Genomic DNA, 21,435 nt, shown 5'->3' with positions numbered 1-21,435 from the left:
AAACGACTGACTCAATTCTAAGGAAGTTTAGTGCACATAGATTTTAGGGTGATGGCTAGAAGTGATTAAGTTTTGGTAAAAATCCTATGAATATTAATAATTCATTTGCATAAATAACGATTTTCGGTAATTGGGCCATATCTTAACAATGCATGCTTTAAATTCCATGTCTGTTTATAAATTCATTGATGTTAACAGACCGTGTGTGTTCTATAAAGCTTGTTGATGTAGTCTTTAATCCTAATGAGTAATTTACATAATTCATGAGTTTCAGTAATTAGGCTATATTTTAAGAATACAAACTTAAAATTCCATATTATTTGGTACATATATCAACCATAACAAAGCACACAAGTCCATAAACGTTTGCAGATATAGCTTTTAGTTTTAATGAGTCATTAACATACTTCATGATTTTCAATAATTAGGCTAAATCTTAACTCTTTAAACTCCATACAATTTGGTACAAAAGTATTACCTTCTGGGGTTGTTTAGTATAACTTTTCAGTGTCTAAAGTTCTGTAGTAACTGTTGTAGGTGGATCAGTAGAACTTAAACGATTCTCCACTCTAACCATCTTTCCGGGTACCAGGATCTACGAGCTTGTCTAAGTTAGGAATTAGCCACACAGGTATCGTCACATACACGTATGCTCTTACACTCAGACAGAGAGAGACACCGCACACCAACAGTTGCGTTGTAATCAAAATCTTAGAGTAAACTTTATTTCTCCATGTCCCTCACATATAAGTTCTAGTTGTCACCTTGAAATTGTGGTGATGTCATTATTGTAAATATAGTCTGGTATAAATAAATTATTTTTCACCTAGATTTATTGTTCTAGAAGACAGACTGAACTTTACGCCAGAATATTTAAGATTGAGATTTAAGATCATGCCATTAAGTAAATTGTTCACGTGTAAGACAAGTGTTGATCACGCATTGGAAAAATATGTATTAATTTGAATTCGATAATCAACAAGTTATCTTGTTTACAAGTACTAATCTATGTTGTTTAACCAAAACACTTGACATTTGTTAGCTACTAGAGATAAATGTAATTAGTACAGGATTAGTAGATAAATCAACATATTATTAGATCACGCTGTTGTTAGCTCCTGTTGTGAGTAAGTAGTATTTTAATATTGACACATGACATTTCTGGATCGTAGCATGCAGTACATACAATTCGGGGGGGGGGGGGGGCTACTCTCCTTGTTTGAGTATACATATATGTGCCGCCCTTCGGGGTGCGTTTTCTAGCTCTTTGGTCTAAAATATGGGTCTGGCTTTTTTCGAACTGAAGAGTCTAAAATGGGGTCCACTTTGCATTTTTTTTAAATTTTGCTTGGTCTAAAATGTGGTCCATTGTCCTTTACCAAATCATAACTGCCATTCATTGTCCCCAAGTGTTGCCTCCTAAGGAAAATGTATTTAGGTCTAAACTTTCATCTTTTTTTTCAAAAATGTAATAGTCTAAATTGTGGTATTCATTTTTGGTCAAAGTGTGTCTAAAATGGGGCCTGGGGTTTCCAGCACTGGCCACACACCCATACCAGAGCTGGCCACTCGTACCGCTATACATGATAACCCAGTACAAGATATGTGGAATGAATTCGAAAGGGAGACTTGAAGGAGAATATCCGGTGTTGTCACTGATCAGTCTATTGTATGTTAATTCGTCATGTACGTAGTCCGGAAGAGCAAAGAGTGAGGTCGATTTGATTTGACATGCTGCGCATCATCAAAAAACACATCGTATTGCTAAAAGCTTTTGATAGACCTTTTGATTTGTCCATAAACGACGCTTTTTCACTATTCTAGGAGTCGAATATTTAAACTTAGTGTACAGTACATCGGTAAGTACGTATACATTTATTACACTGATATTTCAGCGGTAAATTTATAATTCCAGATTAATGTTGACAATATGTTTTAAGTTTTGTTAACGTTTGTCGTAAAGTTATACTGTTTTCGCAACAGTAACTTCCAATGACACTTTAAGTTTGTTGATTTCATTACCAAACAATTTTTTCTCCCAAAAGCCTTACGCACCTTCTGACAGATTTAAAGTACCTGGGCAAATTTCTTTGCTCTGTGTGTGTTTACTTTGAACTGTTTTTCCCACCAAATGAATGTTTCGTAGTGTGTTTTTTTATATCGCGTGTAACATTATTGCAAAGTTTGAATTGACAGACGTTGTTATTTTAAAGAATTATGAAGCCTTAGTTGAAATTGGCAAACTTCCATAAGGCCAAATAAAAAAAAGTTGTTTGGTTCCGGTAACAAGATCCCACCTAGTTTTTCACTGTTGACCCTAAACTTTTTTGTACGAATTCGAGAGAAAAAAAATAAAATCACGAGAGTCGTGAAGTCTCGCAAGAAATAGTGGATGCGAAAACTGACATCAACTTAAAAAGACAATATAAAACTATTCTTCCAATCTGTAATGGCTGTACATCTGGTAGGAAGAAATAAACAACACAGAGACCATTTGGAAAACAATGGAAAACCTGAAGTAGACACTCACACATGAAGAAAATGTATGATAAAATAAAATAAAAATTCTGCCTACCTCACCTATTTTAAAATTCAATGTAATCGGAACCACACAATTTCTTGTTTACGCGTAAATGGATAGTATTTTGTAAACATGCGAAGTTCGTAAGTTTAATGACCATGACGACATATGAAGTAAAGTGTCGTACGCTAAGCCATCATAGAAGTGACGTTTCAGTAGTGCTATGACGTCACGCCAAACGATATGGAAAGTATATGATTTTGTATAGAACGATATGGGTTCTGTAAAGTAAAGTAAAGTAAGGCAAAGTACGATGTATTGTACCGTTAGCTATGACGTCATGCCAAACGATATGGAAAGTATATGGTGTTGTATAGAACGATATGGGTTCTGTAAAGTAAAGTAAGGCAAAGTACAATGCATTGTATCGTTATCTATGACGTCATACCAACCGACAACGACAGATGCCATTAGGTATGATGTCATGTCAAACGATATGGGAAGTGTGGTGTTGTGGATAACGATATGGGTACTGTAAAGTAAAGTAAACTATGATACTGTTACGATCCAGAAATGTCATATTTGGAATTTTGGCATATTTTACCTAAATTAACGTGAGATTCACCTTTGTACTACTTAGCACCTACTTACTCACAAACAGGAGCTAATAACAGCGTGATCTAATAATATGTTGACTAATCTACTAATCTTATAGTAATTGCATATATCTCTAGTAGCTAACAATTGTCAACATAGATTAGTACTTGTAAACAAGATAACTTGTTGATTATCGAGTTCCAATGCGTGATCAACACTTGTCTTACACGTGAACAATTTATATATGGCATGATCTTGAATCTCACCATGTCTTCTAGAACAATGAATCTGGGTGAAAGATCGTCTTTCATAAGACATTTATATTTAGAACAAATGACGCATTCAGCATTCCGGATTCCTATTCCGACTCCAGATTTTGATTACAACGCAACTGTTGTTGTGCGGTGTCTCTCTCAACCTGAGTGTAAGAGCGTACGTATATGTGACGATACCTGTGTAGCTAATTCCTAACTTTAATAGACAAGCTCGTAGATCCTGCATGGTACCCAAGATAGACAGTTAGAGTGTAGAATGGTGTACGTTCTGCCGATCTACCCACAACTACCATACTTAGACACTGAAATGTTATACTAAGCAATAACAATAACGTAACAATACCGTTAGCTCTTAACTATGGCGTCATAGGATCGGGTGCCATTAACTTTGACGTCATGGCTAACGATATGGAAAGTATATATTAGTATGGATATTACGATATGGGTTCTGTAAATTAAAGTATAACAGATCAGTAATGTATGGCTTAGCTATGACGTCATGGCTAACGATATGGAAAGTATATATTAATATGGATATTACGAAATGGGTTCTGTGAATTAAAGTATAAAAGATCAGTAATGTATGGCTTACCTATGACGTCATGTCTAACGATATGGAAAGTAAGGTGTTGTTAGTTATGACGTCATTGCTAACGATATGGAAAATAATGAGTTGTTAGCTTTGACGTTACAGTGATATAATTGAACACAGCCTGAATAAAATACCTCGAACCACTGTCACCTACAATACAGTGAAGTGATAACTGATCTTTTGTTAATGTTCTTAATATCTTTTTGAATTCCACAATTTTATTCGTTTCATAGGTTCAAAAATGAAGCTTCTATTCCTCTGTCTTCTTGTTACCTTGGTTACCTTGGTATCAGGGCTTTCAATTACGACTTGACTTCCAAGCCAAAATTCATGGACATGCTCAGTCATGTACGTATGTATGTATGTATGTATGTATGTATGTATGTATGTATGTATGTATGCTAAAAAAAATAGCAAGTATCAATGTTTAATAATGGTCGGAATACATATTGTGGGCTAAGGTAGTATGTCGTAATTATTTTTTGAGCTGTGGCTGACATCATGGGAGATGAGTGTCGTCCTAATAATTTACTCAGTGAGAAAAAAATTATACTTAATATGACTATTGCGCATATCTTTTTAGTATGTTAATATATGTTGCTTCAATCATTTGACTGCAATTAACGAATATAGTTATTGCATCACAACATATTGGAAGTGGAGGCTTTATAATTTTGTAATTTTTATCAAATACCACTTTGTTAATAATTTGCCTATCAATTTTCGAGAAAAAAAACCCTCTCAGCAATCCGTGACATTAAGTGGCCAAGTGACAATCCAAATCGGTATATGTCACGGACTAGAAATGCCTTTCAACAACATGATATATCTTATTGATTTGTCATTATATAATCTGGGTCCATGACGTATTCAACATTAATAGTGGAATTCTTTGTAAAACAAGTTCCATATACGTGTAGTTTTGTGATTTTAATTCCCGGGGGAGCTAGTTATATGTAAACTTGACATATATTTTATTTCTTATCGGCTCTCTAAGGTCCCGGATGACAGCTTTGAAGAAGAGGAATTACTTCCTGAAGAAGACTATTCAAAGGGTAAGTAAGGGTTATACAGTGCATGATCCGAGGTCAATGAATACTCGAAATTACAAATTGGCATACAGTAACAATACTCATTAACATAATTCACCTATGTCCTCGGATTATGCACTAAAATTGTGCATTCTACGATCTTGCAAAGAGGTTGATAGTAAGTGTAATGTATGCCTGGATTCGACAAAATACGGACACTAAAAGCATGCAAACATTTAAAATGGTGCTTTTTATCTCACTATGAACCCAAATCAACATCACTGTCTGATGAAACAAGGAAGATTGAAACTCAAAACTGTTTGTTTGTGTTCACAGTGAGATAAAATGTAACATTTTATTTGTGTGTGTACTATCACTGTCTGTATTTTGTTTGTGTAATTTGCAGCAATAAGCGTGCAAGATGTTAAAAAAAGACCTTGTCACCTTATTGAAACTCTAAACTCTCTCTAGTTTGGTAGTACCAATGGATCCAAAGGGCTCTATTAATTCACATTACAATCCTATCTATCCATACTGTACAATATTGTGATTGTAATCTGTACTCTTTATGTTGATGAAGGTGCACCAACATCAAGTTTTCAATTAGCCAGTTACTATGGAAACCACATGGTGTTACAAATGGAACCATATCAATCAATAGTTTGGGGATATGGTGAAAAAGATGCTACTGTTGAAGCTGTGTTAAAGGAGAAAGTGTATTCCACTCAAACATATCAAGGTAAAATATTTTTTTTACTTTTGTCATCAATTCATATTGTTGGTAAATTATACTCTTATAAACTAGAATGCACTTTTATTGTCTCTTTGATACTACAAGCATAAATGATTATATATAAACACACACAGACACACACATAGACAGACACACACACACAGACACACAGACACACACAGACAGACAGACACACACAGACACACGCACACACACACACACACACACACACACACACACACACACACACACACACACACACACACACACACTTGGCATATCACATTAACTCTGCCACAGTAAGTGATTTGAGATTGTGTTAATGTACATAATTTTACACTATTGCAAGTGATGATTAACTGTACTATAGAAGATACAAAATACATTAAGATCTCCCCCCTCCCCAACATTATCTTATAAAGGCAGCTTATGTTAAGTTATACATAAAGGAGTGCAAACATTCTAAATTCAACATAAAAGAAGAAAACATAGTAACCGTAACCATGTCCATTGCAACAGGTTCTGTATAAAAAAAACACTTATACCCCTGATATTATGTAATGTGTTGACTTGTCAGGTACTAATGATACATGGATTTGGAGAATAAAATTTGATGCAATGCCACCCAGTGGACCATTTGATATACAATTCAAACACACCAGTGGCAACTCGAAGGAAGTCTTGGTTTTACAAGACATACTGTTTGGTGATGTCTGGGTATGCAGTGGTCAAAGTAATATGGAATTCACCGTCTTTCAGGTAGGTTAATTGTGTGTACGTTTTAATATGAATATGAAATATGAAAGTATTTTAATTTTGATAATACTTAGTGCCTACACCATTTAGAATAAGACATGTGGAAGAAGTGTATAGTCTTGTAGCAAGACCACACATGAACAAATTGCATTCAGTCATGTTTAAGTGAATCATTAACAGGAATGCCAACACTGACGAATATTTCAGTTTTGGTGAAGTTCATTACCAAATAACCTGAGAAATTATTTAACTACCCACTCTGTTTGACTTTATTGATTACTAGGCATTCAATGCAGAGGAAACTAAGGATGCCATTAATTATCCGGATATAAGATTATTTGCAGCTGATAGAGTAGAGACTGAGGGGGGACTATTTGATTTACAATCTGTGATGGAACCCTGGACAAGACCTTCAGCAAGTTAGTATCACCTCAAACTAATCAATAGTGGTCTGAGATATTGCTTAAAATCTATTACTTCATAAAATACCCACATTGGCAAATATGACACAACCTGGTTAGCATTTTTCAGGAGATTGTAAAGATAGGGAAAATGAGGGCTAAATATTTCAATGTACCAAATGCATGATACTGCAAGAAGCAATCAAGAAAAGGTGGTATCATACATGGACTGTGTGAGTTCCTAACATTTAAGCCATCAAAAACAGAAGCAGCCCAGGTATTACAATGAAAAAGAGAATGTTATCAAAATTTGCCATGAAATGTTGGGACAAGATGATTGTCCAGTATACTATACAAAGACTGTAAGATACATCATGTTGTACTGCCCTCACTGCCCGATATGTGATGGTGCCCCGTCATGGCATACCTTATATATGTTACAGACTAACTACACAAATGCAGTGGCCCACATTTCTGGCCCAAATCTGCTATAGAATATAGCACCTCAAGTGGTGAAGTAGACGATATTTTGTAATAACTGGAATATGATGTATTCATAACAAAATGCAGTTAAATGTAGCTGTGAACTGTTTTTTATTCTTTCAGAGGCAGTTGCCAGGGATAGTTTTATGCACTTCTCAGCTGTATGTTGGTTTTATGGACGCAATCTTTATAATCATTTCAAGTATCCAATCGGATTGATTGATACTACATGGGGAGGAACGCCCATTGAAGCTTGGTCTTCAGCTGATACACTTGTCAAATATAGTGTTCCACCTTATTCCAGGTATACAGATTACACTTTTTGTACATTAGGTAGCTATCAAAGATAGCTAAATTTCGATCTGTTGATATTTTGAGGGGATGTTGAAGGCCAAAATGATGGGTTTACAGGTAATTAATACAGTAGTCTAACAGAGCAATTGCAAAAGGTGATAAAATAAAGTATATGTTTTGTTTATGATTATGCATTTTTAAGCATCATTAAAATATCTAAATTTCAAATAATATTTAACAGAACTGAGGTAACAAAGACAGACTATGGAAAAGACAAGGAGAAAGTAGATGGTGCGGATGACCATATGGTTTTATCGAGTGCCATGATACATCCATTCTTGAATATGACAATTAAAGGAGCTATATGGTATCAGGGTAAGTTCCCTCAATTGTTGTAACACCCACACCCAAGGCCCCTGCAGCCGAACCTCCTGAAGTCACGATTGACGTGAGAATTGATATTAGGTATAGCAAGCTTGATTACATCATGATCAGTAGCATATTAAACTGACAGCCCAAGTTGGAATTGGACTATAATTTACGTGTAAAAAACAGTTGTCTGGCAGAGATCTAGAAAAAGTTGTTCCAGAAGAAAATAATGATCCTATGTAATCCTTATGGTTCCACTGATAAGATAACACTAATGCAAAAACCTGGGACTGAAACCTTGGCCTTTAAATTCAAATCTAGGATTAGGTGTCTGTATTTTGTCAGTGTCTGTATTTTGTTTGTGTAATTTGCAGCAATAAACGTGCAAGATGTAAAAAAAAAAAAACTTGTCACCTTATTGAAACGCTAAACTCTCTCTAGTTTGGTAGTACCAATGGATCCAAAGTGCTCTATTAATTCACATTACAGTCCTATCTATCCACACTGTACAGTATTGTGATTGTAATCTGTACTCTTTATGTTAATGAAGGTGCACCAACATCAAGTTTTCAATTAGCCAGTTACTATGGAAACCACATGGTGTTACAAATGGAACCATATCAATCAATAGTTTGGGGATATGGTGAAAAAGATGCTACCGTTGAAGCTGTGTTAAAGGAGAAAGTGTATTCCACTCAAACATATCAAGGTAAAACATTACTTTTACTTTTGTTATCAATTCATATTGTTGGTAAATTATACTCTTATAAACTAGAATGCACTTTTATTGTCTCTTTGATACTACAAGCATAAATGATTATATATAAACAGACACAGACACACACAGACACACACAAACACAGACAGAGAGACAGACAGACAGACAGACAAACAGACAGACAGATAGACATACAGACACAGACACACGCACACACACTGACACACACACACACACACACACTTGGCATATCACATTAACTCTGCCACAGTAAGTGATGTGAGATTGTGTTAATGTACATAATTTTGTACTATTGCAAGTGATGATTAACTGTAATATATAAGATACAAAATACATTAAGATTACCCCCCCCCCAAAAAAAAAAAGAAAAAAAAAAAAAGAAGAAAGAATTTATATGTAAAGTCAGCTTAATGTCCATAGCAACGGGTTCTGTATTTTAAAAAACAAAGAATACCCCTGATATTATGTCATTGATTGACTTGTCAGGTACTAATGATACTAGCAGTACATGGATTTGGAGAATAAAATTTGATGCAATGCCACCCAGTGGACCATTTGATATACAATTCAAACACACCAGTGGCAACTCGAAGGAAGTCTTGGTCTTACAAGACATACTGTTTGGTGATGTCTGGGTATGCAGTGGTCAAAGTAACATGGAATTCCCCATCTTAAAGGTATGAATTGTGTGTACGTTTTGATGAATATGAAATATGAAAGTCTTTTAATTTTAATTTCACAATTTACTTCACCATTTAGCATAAGATATTTGTAAGAAGTGTGTAGTCTTGTAACAAGACCACATATGAACAAAAGCTGAGGATGACAATTATTCCTCGACAGCACCTTTGGCAAGTATACAACCTACAGTGTGGTTACTTTTAAAGTTAGCAGAATTGCCCGAGGGTCTAGCAGCGAGACTGTAAGCTGAGCAGACAAATATAAAACAAATTATACCATGTACGAGCTAAGTTGAACAAAAATACGGAATATATACTCTGGTTGTACATCACGACAGTGTGCGTCTATGTCATGACAACGTGTGTCTACGTCACTGGATTTGCTGTGTTCTAAATATGAGTCAAAACGTTCAAAATTATCATTACTTTCCCCATATTTCCTTTGATATTACTGGCGCTGGTATAATTATGTTATTCTCCAATATTTGTCTTCGTTCAGCCAGAAAATACTCGTGACCTAGCGACTCATAGTGACTAAGGCCCCTTAGGTCACTCGTACTTGGCTGAACAAAGAAACATATAGGGGAATAACATCTAATTATGCAGGGAGCGAAAATCCCATGTCATACTTGTTTGAATACCAGTATTATGCATGTAGATGAACAGAAGGCAGAGTTGTATTCTAATTTTGATCATGCAACTCATAGGCACAGTGTGGCCATTGTTTATGTCAGATCTATAGCTGTTAATAAAATTAAAGCGACAATCCGATTGGTTGCAACAAAATTTTGTCGCACAACAGAAATGTAACAAATTGCATTCAGTCATATTTAAGAAAATCATGAACAGGAATGCCATCACTGACGAATATTTCAGGCTTGGTGAAGTTTTACCATTACCGAAATGACATGAGAAATTATTTAACTAACAAAAACTCTGTTTGACTTTATTGATTGCCAGGTATTCAATGCATCAGAGGAAGCTAAGGATGCCATTAATTATCCAGATATAAGATTATTTGCAGCTGATAAAGTACAGAGTGGGGAGGAACTATTTGATTTACAATCTGTGAAGGAACCCTGGACAAGACCATCAACAAGTTAGTATCACCTCATACTAATCTATAGTGGTCTGAGAAGTTGCTACTTCATAATACCCACATTGACAAATGTGACACATTCTGGTTTATAGTCATTTTTCAGCAGACTTTTAAGATAGGGAAAATGAGGGCTAAACATTTCATTCTGTATGCCAAATGCATGGTAGTGCAAGAAGCAAGCATGAAAATGGGGTATCATGGTATCATGCATGGACTGAGTGAGTTCTTAAAATTTAAGCCATCAAAAACTGAAGCAGCCTGTAGCTATTGCAATGAAAAAAGAGAATGTTATCAACATTTGCCATGAAATGTTGGGACAGGATGATTGTCCAGTATACTACACAAAAGACTGTAAGATACATCATGTTGTTCTGCCCTCACTGGCCGATGTGTGAGGGCGCCCCGTCACGGCGTACCTTACATATGTTACAGACTAACTACACAAATGCAGAATGATTCTGATCCACATTTCTGGCCCAAATCTGCAATAGAATATAGCACCTTCAGGTGGCCAACAAGACGATCTTTTGTAATAACTGGAATATGATGTATTAATAACAAAAAGAGTGTAATTTTGAATATCTTGGGGGTTTTTTAAATCAATAACTAAATAAATGTAGCTGTGAACTGTTTTTTGTTCTTTCAGAGGCTGTTGCCAATAATGGTTTTATGCGCTTCTCAGCTGTATGTTGGTTTTATGGACGCAATCTTTATAACCATTTCAAGTATCCAATCGGATTGATTGATACTACGTGGGGAGGAACACCCATTGAAGCTTGGTCTTCAGCTGATGCACTTGCCAAATGTCCACCTCGTTCCGGGTACAGTTTATAATATTTGTACACTAGGTTAAAGATAGCTAAATTTTGATCTGATCTGTTAATATTCTGAGGGGATGTTGAAGGCAACAAAGTTGGATTTATAGGATTAAGATGTAATGAATGCAGTCGTCTAACAGAGCAATTGCAAAAGGTGATAAAATAAAGTATATATTTTGTTTCTGATTATGCATTTTTAAGCATCATTAAAATATCTAAATCTACAACTTCTTAGATCTTGTTATTAACAAATGAAGTGAAATAATTGGACACCAATGTATTGATAAATTATTTTCACATGGTAATATTTAACAGAACTGAGGTATCAAAGATAGGCCGTGGAAGAGATATGCTTTTATGGAATGCCATGATACATCCATTCTTGAATATGACAATTAAAGGAGCTATCTGGTATCAGGGTAGGTTCTCTCAATTGTTGTAACACCCACCACCAGGGCCCCTACTCCACCTCCTGAAGTCTCGATTGACGTGTGATGAATTGATATTATCTGTAGCAAACTTGATTAAATCTTGAACAGTAGCATATTAAACTGACAGCCCATGTTGGAATTGGATTTAGATGTAAAACAGTTGTCTGGCAGAGATCTAGAAAAAGTTGGTCCAGAACAAAACAATGATCCTATGTAGTCCTTATGGTTTCACCGATAAGATAACACTAATATATGAGAGCCTGGGATTGAAACCTTGGCCTTTAAATGCAAATGTAGGATTAGGTTTAAAATTTAGGTGTGAAGAATAGTTGTCTGGTGGAGCTATCAAAAAAGATTTAATTATTATGATTCAACTGATCGGACTGACTAATACAAGAACCAGGGATTGAATCTCTGGCCTTTAAATTGTTTTAACATTGAAATCAGATAATTGTGGTCATAACCTGAATTTAATGTGATATTTGTTGCTGTGTTTTAGGTGAATTTAACGCCAAGAGGACAACTCGCAATACTTACCGTTGTAGATTTCCAGCAATGATTACTGATTGGAGGTATAAATTCAATCAAGGTTCACAAGGACAAACTGACAAACTCTTTCCGTTTGGTTTTGTACAGGTAAGATTGCTATGATGACATTGCTATTTTGTTGCCCTATAGTGGTAATTAATTCCCACCCACAACATATCACAAGATGACACTTTTATTACAAAATGTCTCAGTTTTAGCTTTTGTCTGGATCTCTTGAACTTTGTGTGTTGTCATTTAACAGCAAACAAAGTGGTCACCTGACTGTCAGGTGACAGTACACAAAGGATGATAACTTGACAGTCACATGACAACATGAAATGGTCACATTTCTAGAGAGGGATAAATCGTAAAACTGATGGGGTGGATAACTTGTAACTCCAACAAAGCAACTAATCTTCAAAAGAAACTTCATCTGTGCAATGGTAATCTTATGTATTACATAAACTTTTGTTATCAACACAAACTTGATAATTGTTACCTGAAATGGGTCAAACAGACCCAGAGCTGTTGACAAAGACTGAAGTATGTATGACAGTCAAACATTTCTGGTAACAATTTTCAAGTTTGTATTTGGAACAAAAGTGTAATGTAATACAAAACAACCAATATTTGCTTATTTTGTGTTCTTCTAACACCTAGTTGTCAACTAACACTCGTGACCCAACATATATTGGAGGATTCCCTGTGTTGAGATGGCACCAAACAGCAGATTACGGATATGTACCAAATGCTAAAATGCCAAATACATTTATGGCAGTTGCCATGGATTTAGGAGATCCAGAATCACCATATTCACCGTAAGTTGCAATTCCATAGCTGTAGAGTTATCCTTGTAATACCCTGTTGCCCTTGACAACCAATCTGAATGTGACTTAGTTTGAATGTGACTGTGTTTGTATCTGTAAATAAGAGATGGGGATGCAGTTATATTCTGGATATCATGAAGTCGTCACCACAAATGGAGGTGTGGTATTAGTATGATATACAACTCGATGCTAACGTACCTTTGATTATTTCCTTTACTAATATCTCAGTGTATATGAGATGTTCCTATGGCAGCCAGTCGGGTGACAGCCTTCAGACAAAGTTGTTCCAATGAGACACAAAAATCATGATCCATCAATTGCTTTTGGTTTTATACACACATTACAACCTACTGACCAACAAAAGTTGACAAAGACCTGTTTTCTCTTTTCACTCTGTAATTAAATTTGTAACTCAGTGTTTGTTTATGTACTTATTTCTGTGACAGAATCCATCCACGATACAAACAAGACGTAGGGTACCGATTATCACTTGGTGGTAGAGCTATAGCATATGGTGAAAAAGAAGTCAAATATGCCGGACCATTTCCAACTCATGTTGCAGTACAATCATCTGATAATACACTATTGGTTGAGTTTGATGATCAGAAGACACCAATTGAGATCAGAAATAATGAAGGCTTTGAGGTCAGTACTTGAATATTCTCAATCTTTCAATGTCATATCCCAAAATCATACTGTCGATAGTTTGGATACAGTGCATCAGTGGTCACCAATGGTCAAACAATCTAGGTACTTAGCCTTAGTCTTTCTCTTCTTCTTTTTGTTGCACTGTGGGTGAATGAATGAATGAATGAATGAATGAACGAACGAACGAACGAACGAACGAACGAATGAATAAATAAATAAATAAATAAATAAATAAATAAATAAAAAATGAATAAATAAATAAATAAATAAATAAATAAATAAATAAATAAATAAATAAATAAATAAATAAATAAATAAATAAATAAATAAATAAATAAATAAATAAATAAATAAAAAGAAATACTTTTGATTGTTGTACTTGAGAGTCTTACTACAAGGCAATATTAGGTTCACTTGTGGACTTTTCAAGCTGCGCCATACTCACCCAAAGAACAGTTTCACCAGGTGAAGGCCGTTGACGTTAAGTTTTGTACCAATCAAAGAGAATAGATTTTAGCCCACTGTCAGACATATCAGTCTTGCATTCGTCGCATTCTTTTCCGACTTATCGTTCCAAAGTAACTATATTGTACTGTCCTATTGATTCTTGGAACCATGAACAATATATTCTCCTTATCGGTCTGAATTTTATTTCATTTCATGAGAAATTTCAACTAAAACAACGAAACTACACAAAAATGTAAAACAGTCAAAAAAATACTTGTAAACTGTTTCCCTTCATCCTTTTCAGGTTTGCTGCTCAGTAACTAAGAACTGTAAGCCTAAATCACGTGACTGGCAGCCAGCACCAATCACCAAACCAGTCAGTACGTATGCAATCAAACTCTCTACTGAGAGATGTGATGGCAAAAAAATTGAAGCTTTGCGATATGAATGGAGAGAGTCACCATGTAGTTACAAGAACTGTGCTATATACAGTGCAGAAAGCAGCTTACCGACACCACCATTTATCGTTTCATTGGAGTAGTTAAAAAACGCACTAATGAACTATTGTAGTAGTATGTTTTTCATGCACTAGATTTATTTTAGCTGAATATCGACAAACGCTTTTTCTGCCTGAATGAGTCCCATTAACATACTTAATTTGTTGTTATATCTCTACATTCAGCTATTTACAATTAACATAGCTATTTTTCTATCTCCTGTTACCCTTAATGTTTTAGGTATATACAAGTATGTTTTGTTGTACACGTGATATGTAATTGTTGTTTTTATTGAGTAATAAAATATCAATAACTGTCAGGAAATCAGGAATGAATTAAATTTATTTCAAGAATTATAGTTGTGACAAATGCTAGAAGTTACAACCGGTGGAACCTACACTCGCTGTAACTGCAGTATCATGTCCCTAACGTTTCAGTAGTTGTGTGTAGTTCTGAACTCAGAACATGAACAATATAAATATAAATATAAAATAAACAGTGAAGTGTCTCTGACCAAGACGTTTCGATCAGGCTTTGCTGAGCTGTCTCAGTAGGCCCAAGCCATCTCATACTAATTATCGCGTATGTCCAGTCACGTGCCCCGAAATGGTAATCTGAATTTCGGGTCGCGTGACTGAACATACGTGATAGGGTGGTATTTCTGATGACTTCCATGATCTTGCAGTGCACACTTTCGGGACATCCAGTCTGTGCACTTCGAATTATATGACATAATTTGGTACATATATCAACCATAACAAAGCGAAAAGTTCATAAAAGTTTGTTTTTAGTTTTAATGAGTCATTAGCAAACTTGATATTTTCAATAATTAGGCTACATCTGAAAAATGCACTCTTCAAACTCCATATAATTTGGTACATACAATATCGAGGAAATGCCTAGCCTACTATGCCAGTTGTACTATGCAATTAAATGTCCTAACAATGTCAGAAGACAATTGTATTTCGTTGAGGGCATACATCAATATTAATGGTTTCAAGGTTTTATGAAAGTAATTCACTTGAATAAAAAAATATCTTATAAACTCAGCTTGTGCCACTTTCATATAAAAAGAAATACATCAGTTACTTGATCCAAGAGAAATATCACCTATAGCCTATAGGCAGCTGCAGTATACAAGAGATCTAGATATATGGAATGCAATGCAGTATGTTGGCAAGACTTGAAGAAGAAATATATAGTGTCGTCACTCAGTCTATTGTATGTAAATTCGTCATATGTACGTCGTTCGTAAGAGCAAAGTGCAAAGTCGATTTGACATTGCGCAGCATCAAAAAACACGTTGTATTGTTAAACGTAACTAGACGCTTTGATTCGTCCATAAACGCCACGTTTTCACTATTCTAGGAGCCGAATATAAAAACTTAGTGTACAGTACATCGGTAAGTACATTTATTACACTGATATTTCAGGGGGAAATGTATAATTCCAGGTTGATGTTGAGTATGTAGTTTTGTTTGTATGTTTTCGCAAAAGTACATTTCAGTGACTTTTTTTTTAATTTCATAGCCAAACTAATGTTGTTGTCTTTTTCTCCAAGGCCTTACGCACCTCTGACAGACTTAAAAAGACGGGCAAATTTCTTTACCTGTGTTTTAAATTGATTCGTGTGTTTATGTACTTTGATCTGTTTTTCACATCAAATGAATGTTTTCGCAATGTGTTTACTATTGCATGCAACATTATTGCGAAGTTTGAATTGACACACGTTGTTATTGCATGTTAAAGAATTATGGAGCCGTAGTTGAAATTGGCAAATTTCCCATAAATAGATAGTATTTTATTTGTAAACATGCCAAGTTCGTAAGTTCAATGACCTTGACATATGAAAAAAAAGTGTACTAGGCTAATACGTCGAGGAAGTGAAAATGTAGTAGTGCTATGACGTCATATCAAATGACGTCATGTCAAACGATATGGAAAGTATATGGTTATGGATAACGATATGGCTTCTGTGAAGTAAAGCAAAGCAAAGTATTGTATCGTTAGCTATGACGTCACGGTAAACGATAGGGTGGGGTGCCATAAACTTATAGAAAGTATTATAGTAGTGTGGATAACGATATGGGTTCTGTGAAGTAATAAAGTATAAAATATTAGAACAGTATGGTACCCTTAACTCTGACGTCATGCCTAACGACATGGAAAGTAAGGTGCTGTTAGCTATGACGTCATTGCTAACAATATGGAAAGTAAGGTGTTGTTAATTGTGACGTCATTGCTAGATATGGAAAGTGAGGTAGCCGTCGGTAAGCTGTAAGGTATGGCGTCATTGATATGGAAAGTTATGACGTCATGGCTAATGATACGGAAAGATTTTTGATGGTAATGACGTCATGGCTAATGATATGGAAGGTAAGGTTTCTTTACTATGACATCATGATTAGCGATATGGAAATTATTAAGGGTGTTGATATCTCTGACGTCACAGTGATGTAACTGAACACAGTAAAGTGATAACTGATCTTTTGCTATTAATGGTCTTACTATCTTTTTAAATTCCACAATCGTATTCATTTCATAGGTTCAACAATGAAGCTTCTATTCCTCTGTCTTCTGGTTACCTTGGTTACCTTGGTATCAGGGCGTTCACTTGACACCTCCCAGCCCAAATTCGACATGCTCAGTCTCAAAAATAAGTTAATGAAGAACAACCACGAACAAGATTATAAGCCACGTGAATCATTTTCTGGAAAGAACCGCTTAAAGGTGTGTGTGTGTGTGTGTGTGTGTGTGTGTGTGTGTGTGTGTGTGTGTGTGTGTGTGTGTGTGTGTACTTGTCTGTGCCTGTGTGCGTATCTCTGTACATGTGTCTATGTATGTATGTATGTATGTATGTATGTATGTATGTATGTATGTATGTATGTATGTATGTATGTATGTGTGTGTGTGTATGTATGTATGTATGTATGTATGTATGTATGTATGTGTGTGTGTGTGTATGTATGTATGTATGTATGTATGTATGTATGTATGTATGTATGTATGTATGTATGTATGTATGTATGTATGTATGTATGTATGTACGTACGTACGTACGTACGTACGTATGTATGTACGTATGTACGTACGGTATGTATGTATGTATGTATGTATGTATGTATGTCTGTCTGTCTGTCTGTCTGTCTGTCTGTCTGTCTGTCTGTCTGTCTGTCTGTCTGTCTGTCTGCCTGCCTGCCTATGCATTCTTGTATGCATGCATGTATGTATGTACACACGTGCATACGTATGCATATGTATACGTGTGTGTGTATGTGTATGTGTATGTGGTGTTTTGACAATGGAACACTCAGCCTCAATTTATATAATGTGTGTAGCCATTAACAGTTGATGAGTTACGATTGTAAAATGGTGAGGGGGGGGGTGTTACGAAAATATTTCAAACCAGGTAGGGGGTCACTCAAATTTTGTGGATTTTCAAAGCAATTTTCTCCGTAAATAATGACGGCTCCGTTATTCAACATTAATAGTGGAGTTCTTTGTATTAATCATACAACAAGTTCCATATACGTGTAGTTTTGTGATGTTAATTCCCGGGGGAGCTAGTTATATGTAAACTTGACATAAATTTTACTTCTTATCGGCTCTCTAAGGTCCCGGATGACAGCTTTGAAGAAGAGGAATTACTTCCTGAAGAAGACTATTCAAAGGGTAAGTAAGGGTTATAACTTATACAGTGCATGATCCGAGGCCGAGGTCAATGAATACTCGAAATTGCAAATTGGCACAATCTCAGTAACATATTTCAACTAAATTAACACCAGATGTCCTCGGATACTGTACTAGAATTATGCATGTGTATCTGTGCAAAGAGGTTGGTATATGTATGTTGGTGCGATTGCATTGTAAATAGGAATATATATATATATATATATATATATATATATATATATATATATATATGTATATATATATATATATATATATATATATATATATATATATATATATATATATATATATATATATATATATATATATATTTACATATGAATAAAAAACTCGAGAATTTGACAACGGTATTTCAAATCTGCATCAGGATCAATTAAAGTCCAGTCAGTCTATTCTACCTTTTGTATACTTGTATTACTATTAGATCACTGCTATCAACTTACATATGATTTGGGGTGATAAAATAGAACCTTGGCAACTTTTGAATCTTGTAAAGAAACCCAATTGCATTTGATATGTGTTCAACCATTTGGGAGATTTGTGACGGATAAACTTCTTGTGGTGACGTCACATTTTGACAATCTTGACAAATACAACGACAAAGATACTGACAAAAATATGAGGGTACAGGTATTTGGTCCTAGGCTTCTCAAAACAAAATCTTATTGCTTGATGATGATGATAACGATAACTGATAAAATACACTAACATTGTAATAATTATGCACAGATCCTGTTTCCCAAGACTGTTCCTTAGAAGGTGCATGGTATAATCAACATGGTTCTGAATTGAAGATTTTACAACATGCCAGTGAAGCTATACATGGTGAATATCGTACTGCTGTTGAACGCTATCTCGGTGCTGCAGGTAAATACAGCGTCCTTGCTCTATAGTGGTCTGAGGTTCTTGTAACAGGTGCAGTCTCTGTCATCGAGTAAATTTTCTAAATTCTTTTTGAAAAGTGAAACAAACGTTAATAGACTTTGGGTGGGTTTTATTGTGATTAAATAAAAGGGAAAGTGGAAGCTGTTCGTATACGCCCTCCCACTGCAACATTTCACAAAATCCCCTCCCACTGGATCTACATGCCCACTTCCCACCATGCTCCCAGACAATGTGTGTTCCTTTAACACAGTTTTAAAAAATTCCAGTTACCGTGCAGCTAGTGTACCTTCAAAAGAAATATGCAGTGAAATGAATAACATACTGATTAGCCTGCACTAAAATTGTCACAGTTCACATACAGTACATGCAATAAATACTAATACATTTTGTTTGTCATCTATCAGGCAATGGTCCAGCATTCGTTCATGGCACAGCGTCCTCTATTGGCCAAACGTTTGGCTTTTCTGCATCGTGGAACAAGGGTGAGTCAGTAACCAGTTGGACTGGTCAGTGTGTGATTTGTGATGGACGTGAAACTCTACTGACTACCTGGATTTTAACCAGTACGATCGATACTTGTCAAGATGCTTGGATGGCAAACAGGTAGGTTCTAGTCAACAGAATATTATAAATGTTATTGGAGGGGGGGGGGGTATGCTGAGGTACCTTTTGTTGGACTGGGGGTGAGGGTGTGGGGTGGGGTGGGGGTGGGGGGTTACCTGCAATATTCTGTTTACTGAAGCACACACGACTATCAATTGTTGTTGACAAACTAAAATGATTCAATGCAAGACGACGATTTCAGTTCGAAACTATGCAATGACATCATTACACTAGAATAGTGTAATCAAGCTTAATAGTTAAGTGTTTCACCTGAGTAAAAAATCTTCTTTTCTTTGCTAGGATTGGCCAAGATACCTTCACACATATCGATCACCTTTCACCACCCCAGGAGAAAGAGCAACCACCATTAATACCTGACAGCTTGCAGTAAAATATACTATGTGATCAAGCCAGAATTAATATATAAGTTATAACAATGAATTTACGTGATGAGTCTATAATTACAACATATATACTTAGTTGTTATTTTATTGTTTAGAGTGTACGAATTATCTACATACACAGCTGAATTCCTTGTTCTAAGTACTACTGTGGAAACCTAGGATTCGTCTTTCTAAGATACCACGGTACAAATAAAAAAAAATATGCTTATTATTCGATGTGATAGATGACACAAGTGGATGACGACAATGCCTTTGTTGTGTGGAGACAATCACCCTGTAATCAAGACAGTGTAAATACTGGATGGCCCGAAAATGTGCACTGCAAGATCATGGAAGTCATCAGAAATACCACCCTAGTACAATTAAACCAACACCCATTCAATAGCATAAATGAACATGTCGCAAGACTTTTTTTTAAAGATGATTTGCACCTATCTTAGTTGTCTGGCGGCTCGATTTATGCTGTCGTATTCCAACCAGAGGGTGTGGTTCACTGTATGTTGAAATAATTTACTTTACAGAGACATGGACATGTTCAATGAATAAAGAATTCTAATAATAAATGTGTTTCATTCTTCTTTTGCCAAGTAGAGTGCTCAATCACATTGGAGAGCATATCATACATAAAATGAAAGAAGAAGAGTATGATATTACATTATGGATTTACGCTACGGACCGTTTCACCAGAAGGCTCATCAGGCGTGGATTACAGTTATTGACTGTGTTACATATGTATTGAGCACTGTTTACTATATATATATATATATATATATATATATATATACATAGATACATACATACATAGATACATACATACATACATAGATACATACATACATAGATACATACATACATACATACATGCATGCATGCATGCATGCATGCATACATACATACATACATACATACATACATACATACATACATACATACATACATACATACATACATACATACATACATACATACATACATACATACATACATACATACATACATACATACATACATACATACATATATATATATATATATATATATATATATATATATATATATATATATATATATATATAGTTCAAAA

The 21,435-nt window shown here is 35.2% G+C and overlaps 3 protein-coding genes across 3 annotated transcripts; all 3 read left to right on the top strand.

The window, feature by feature from the left end:
* Window positions 1-1,815: 1,815 nt before the first annotated feature.
* On the top strand, window positions 1,816-20,877 carry LOC144447622 (avidin-like). The gene is made up of 6 exons (XM_078137698.1): window positions 1,816-1,859; window positions 17,312-17,496; window positions 18,381-18,438; window positions 19,189-19,326; window positions 19,749-19,947; window positions 20,248-20,877. Exons 2-6 carry the CDS (start codon window positions 17,320-17,322, stop codon window positions 20,336-20,338), a joined length of 663 nt encoding a protein of 220 aa, XP_077993824.1. The 5' UTR covers window positions 1,816-1,859; window positions 17,312-17,319; the 3' UTR covers window positions 20,339-20,877.
* LOC144447648 (sialate O-acetylesterase-like) lies at window positions 2,958-14,877 on the top strand. The gene is made up of 12 exons (XM_078137724.1): window positions 2,958-2,995; window positions 4,219-4,333; window positions 4,983-5,040; window positions 5,597-5,755; window positions 6,327-6,508; window positions 10,432-10,570; window positions 11,217-11,391; window positions 11,704-11,807; window positions 12,319-12,455; window positions 13,008-13,165; window positions 13,621-13,819; window positions 14,574-14,877. Exons 1-12 carry the CDS (start codon window positions 2,958-2,960, stop codon window positions 14,808-14,810), a joined length of 1,701 nt encoding a protein of 566 aa, XP_077993850.1. The 3' UTR covers window positions 14,811-14,877.
* Window positions 8,003-9,474, top strand: LOC144447649 (sialate O-acetylesterase-like). Its single transcript, XM_078137725.1, has 3 exons — window positions 8,003-8,058; window positions 8,603-8,761; window positions 9,278-9,474. Exons 1-3 carry the CDS (start codon window positions 8,007-8,009, stop codon window positions 9,472-9,474), a joined length of 408 nt encoding a protein of 135 aa, XP_077993851.1. The 5' UTR covers window positions 8,003-8,006.
* Window positions 20,878-21,435: the final 558 nt, after the last annotated feature.

This window comes from Glandiceps talaboti, chromosome 16 (genome assembly GCF_964340395.1).
Source record: "Glandiceps talaboti chromosome 16, keGlaTala1.1, whole genome shotgun sequence".
Taxonomy (NCBI): Eukaryota; Metazoa; Hemichordata; class Enteropneusta; family Spengelidae; genus Glandiceps; species Glandiceps talaboti.
The sequence above is the reverse complement of the archived record's forward strand: the minus strand, read 5'-3'. Positions and strand labels throughout refer to the sequence as shown.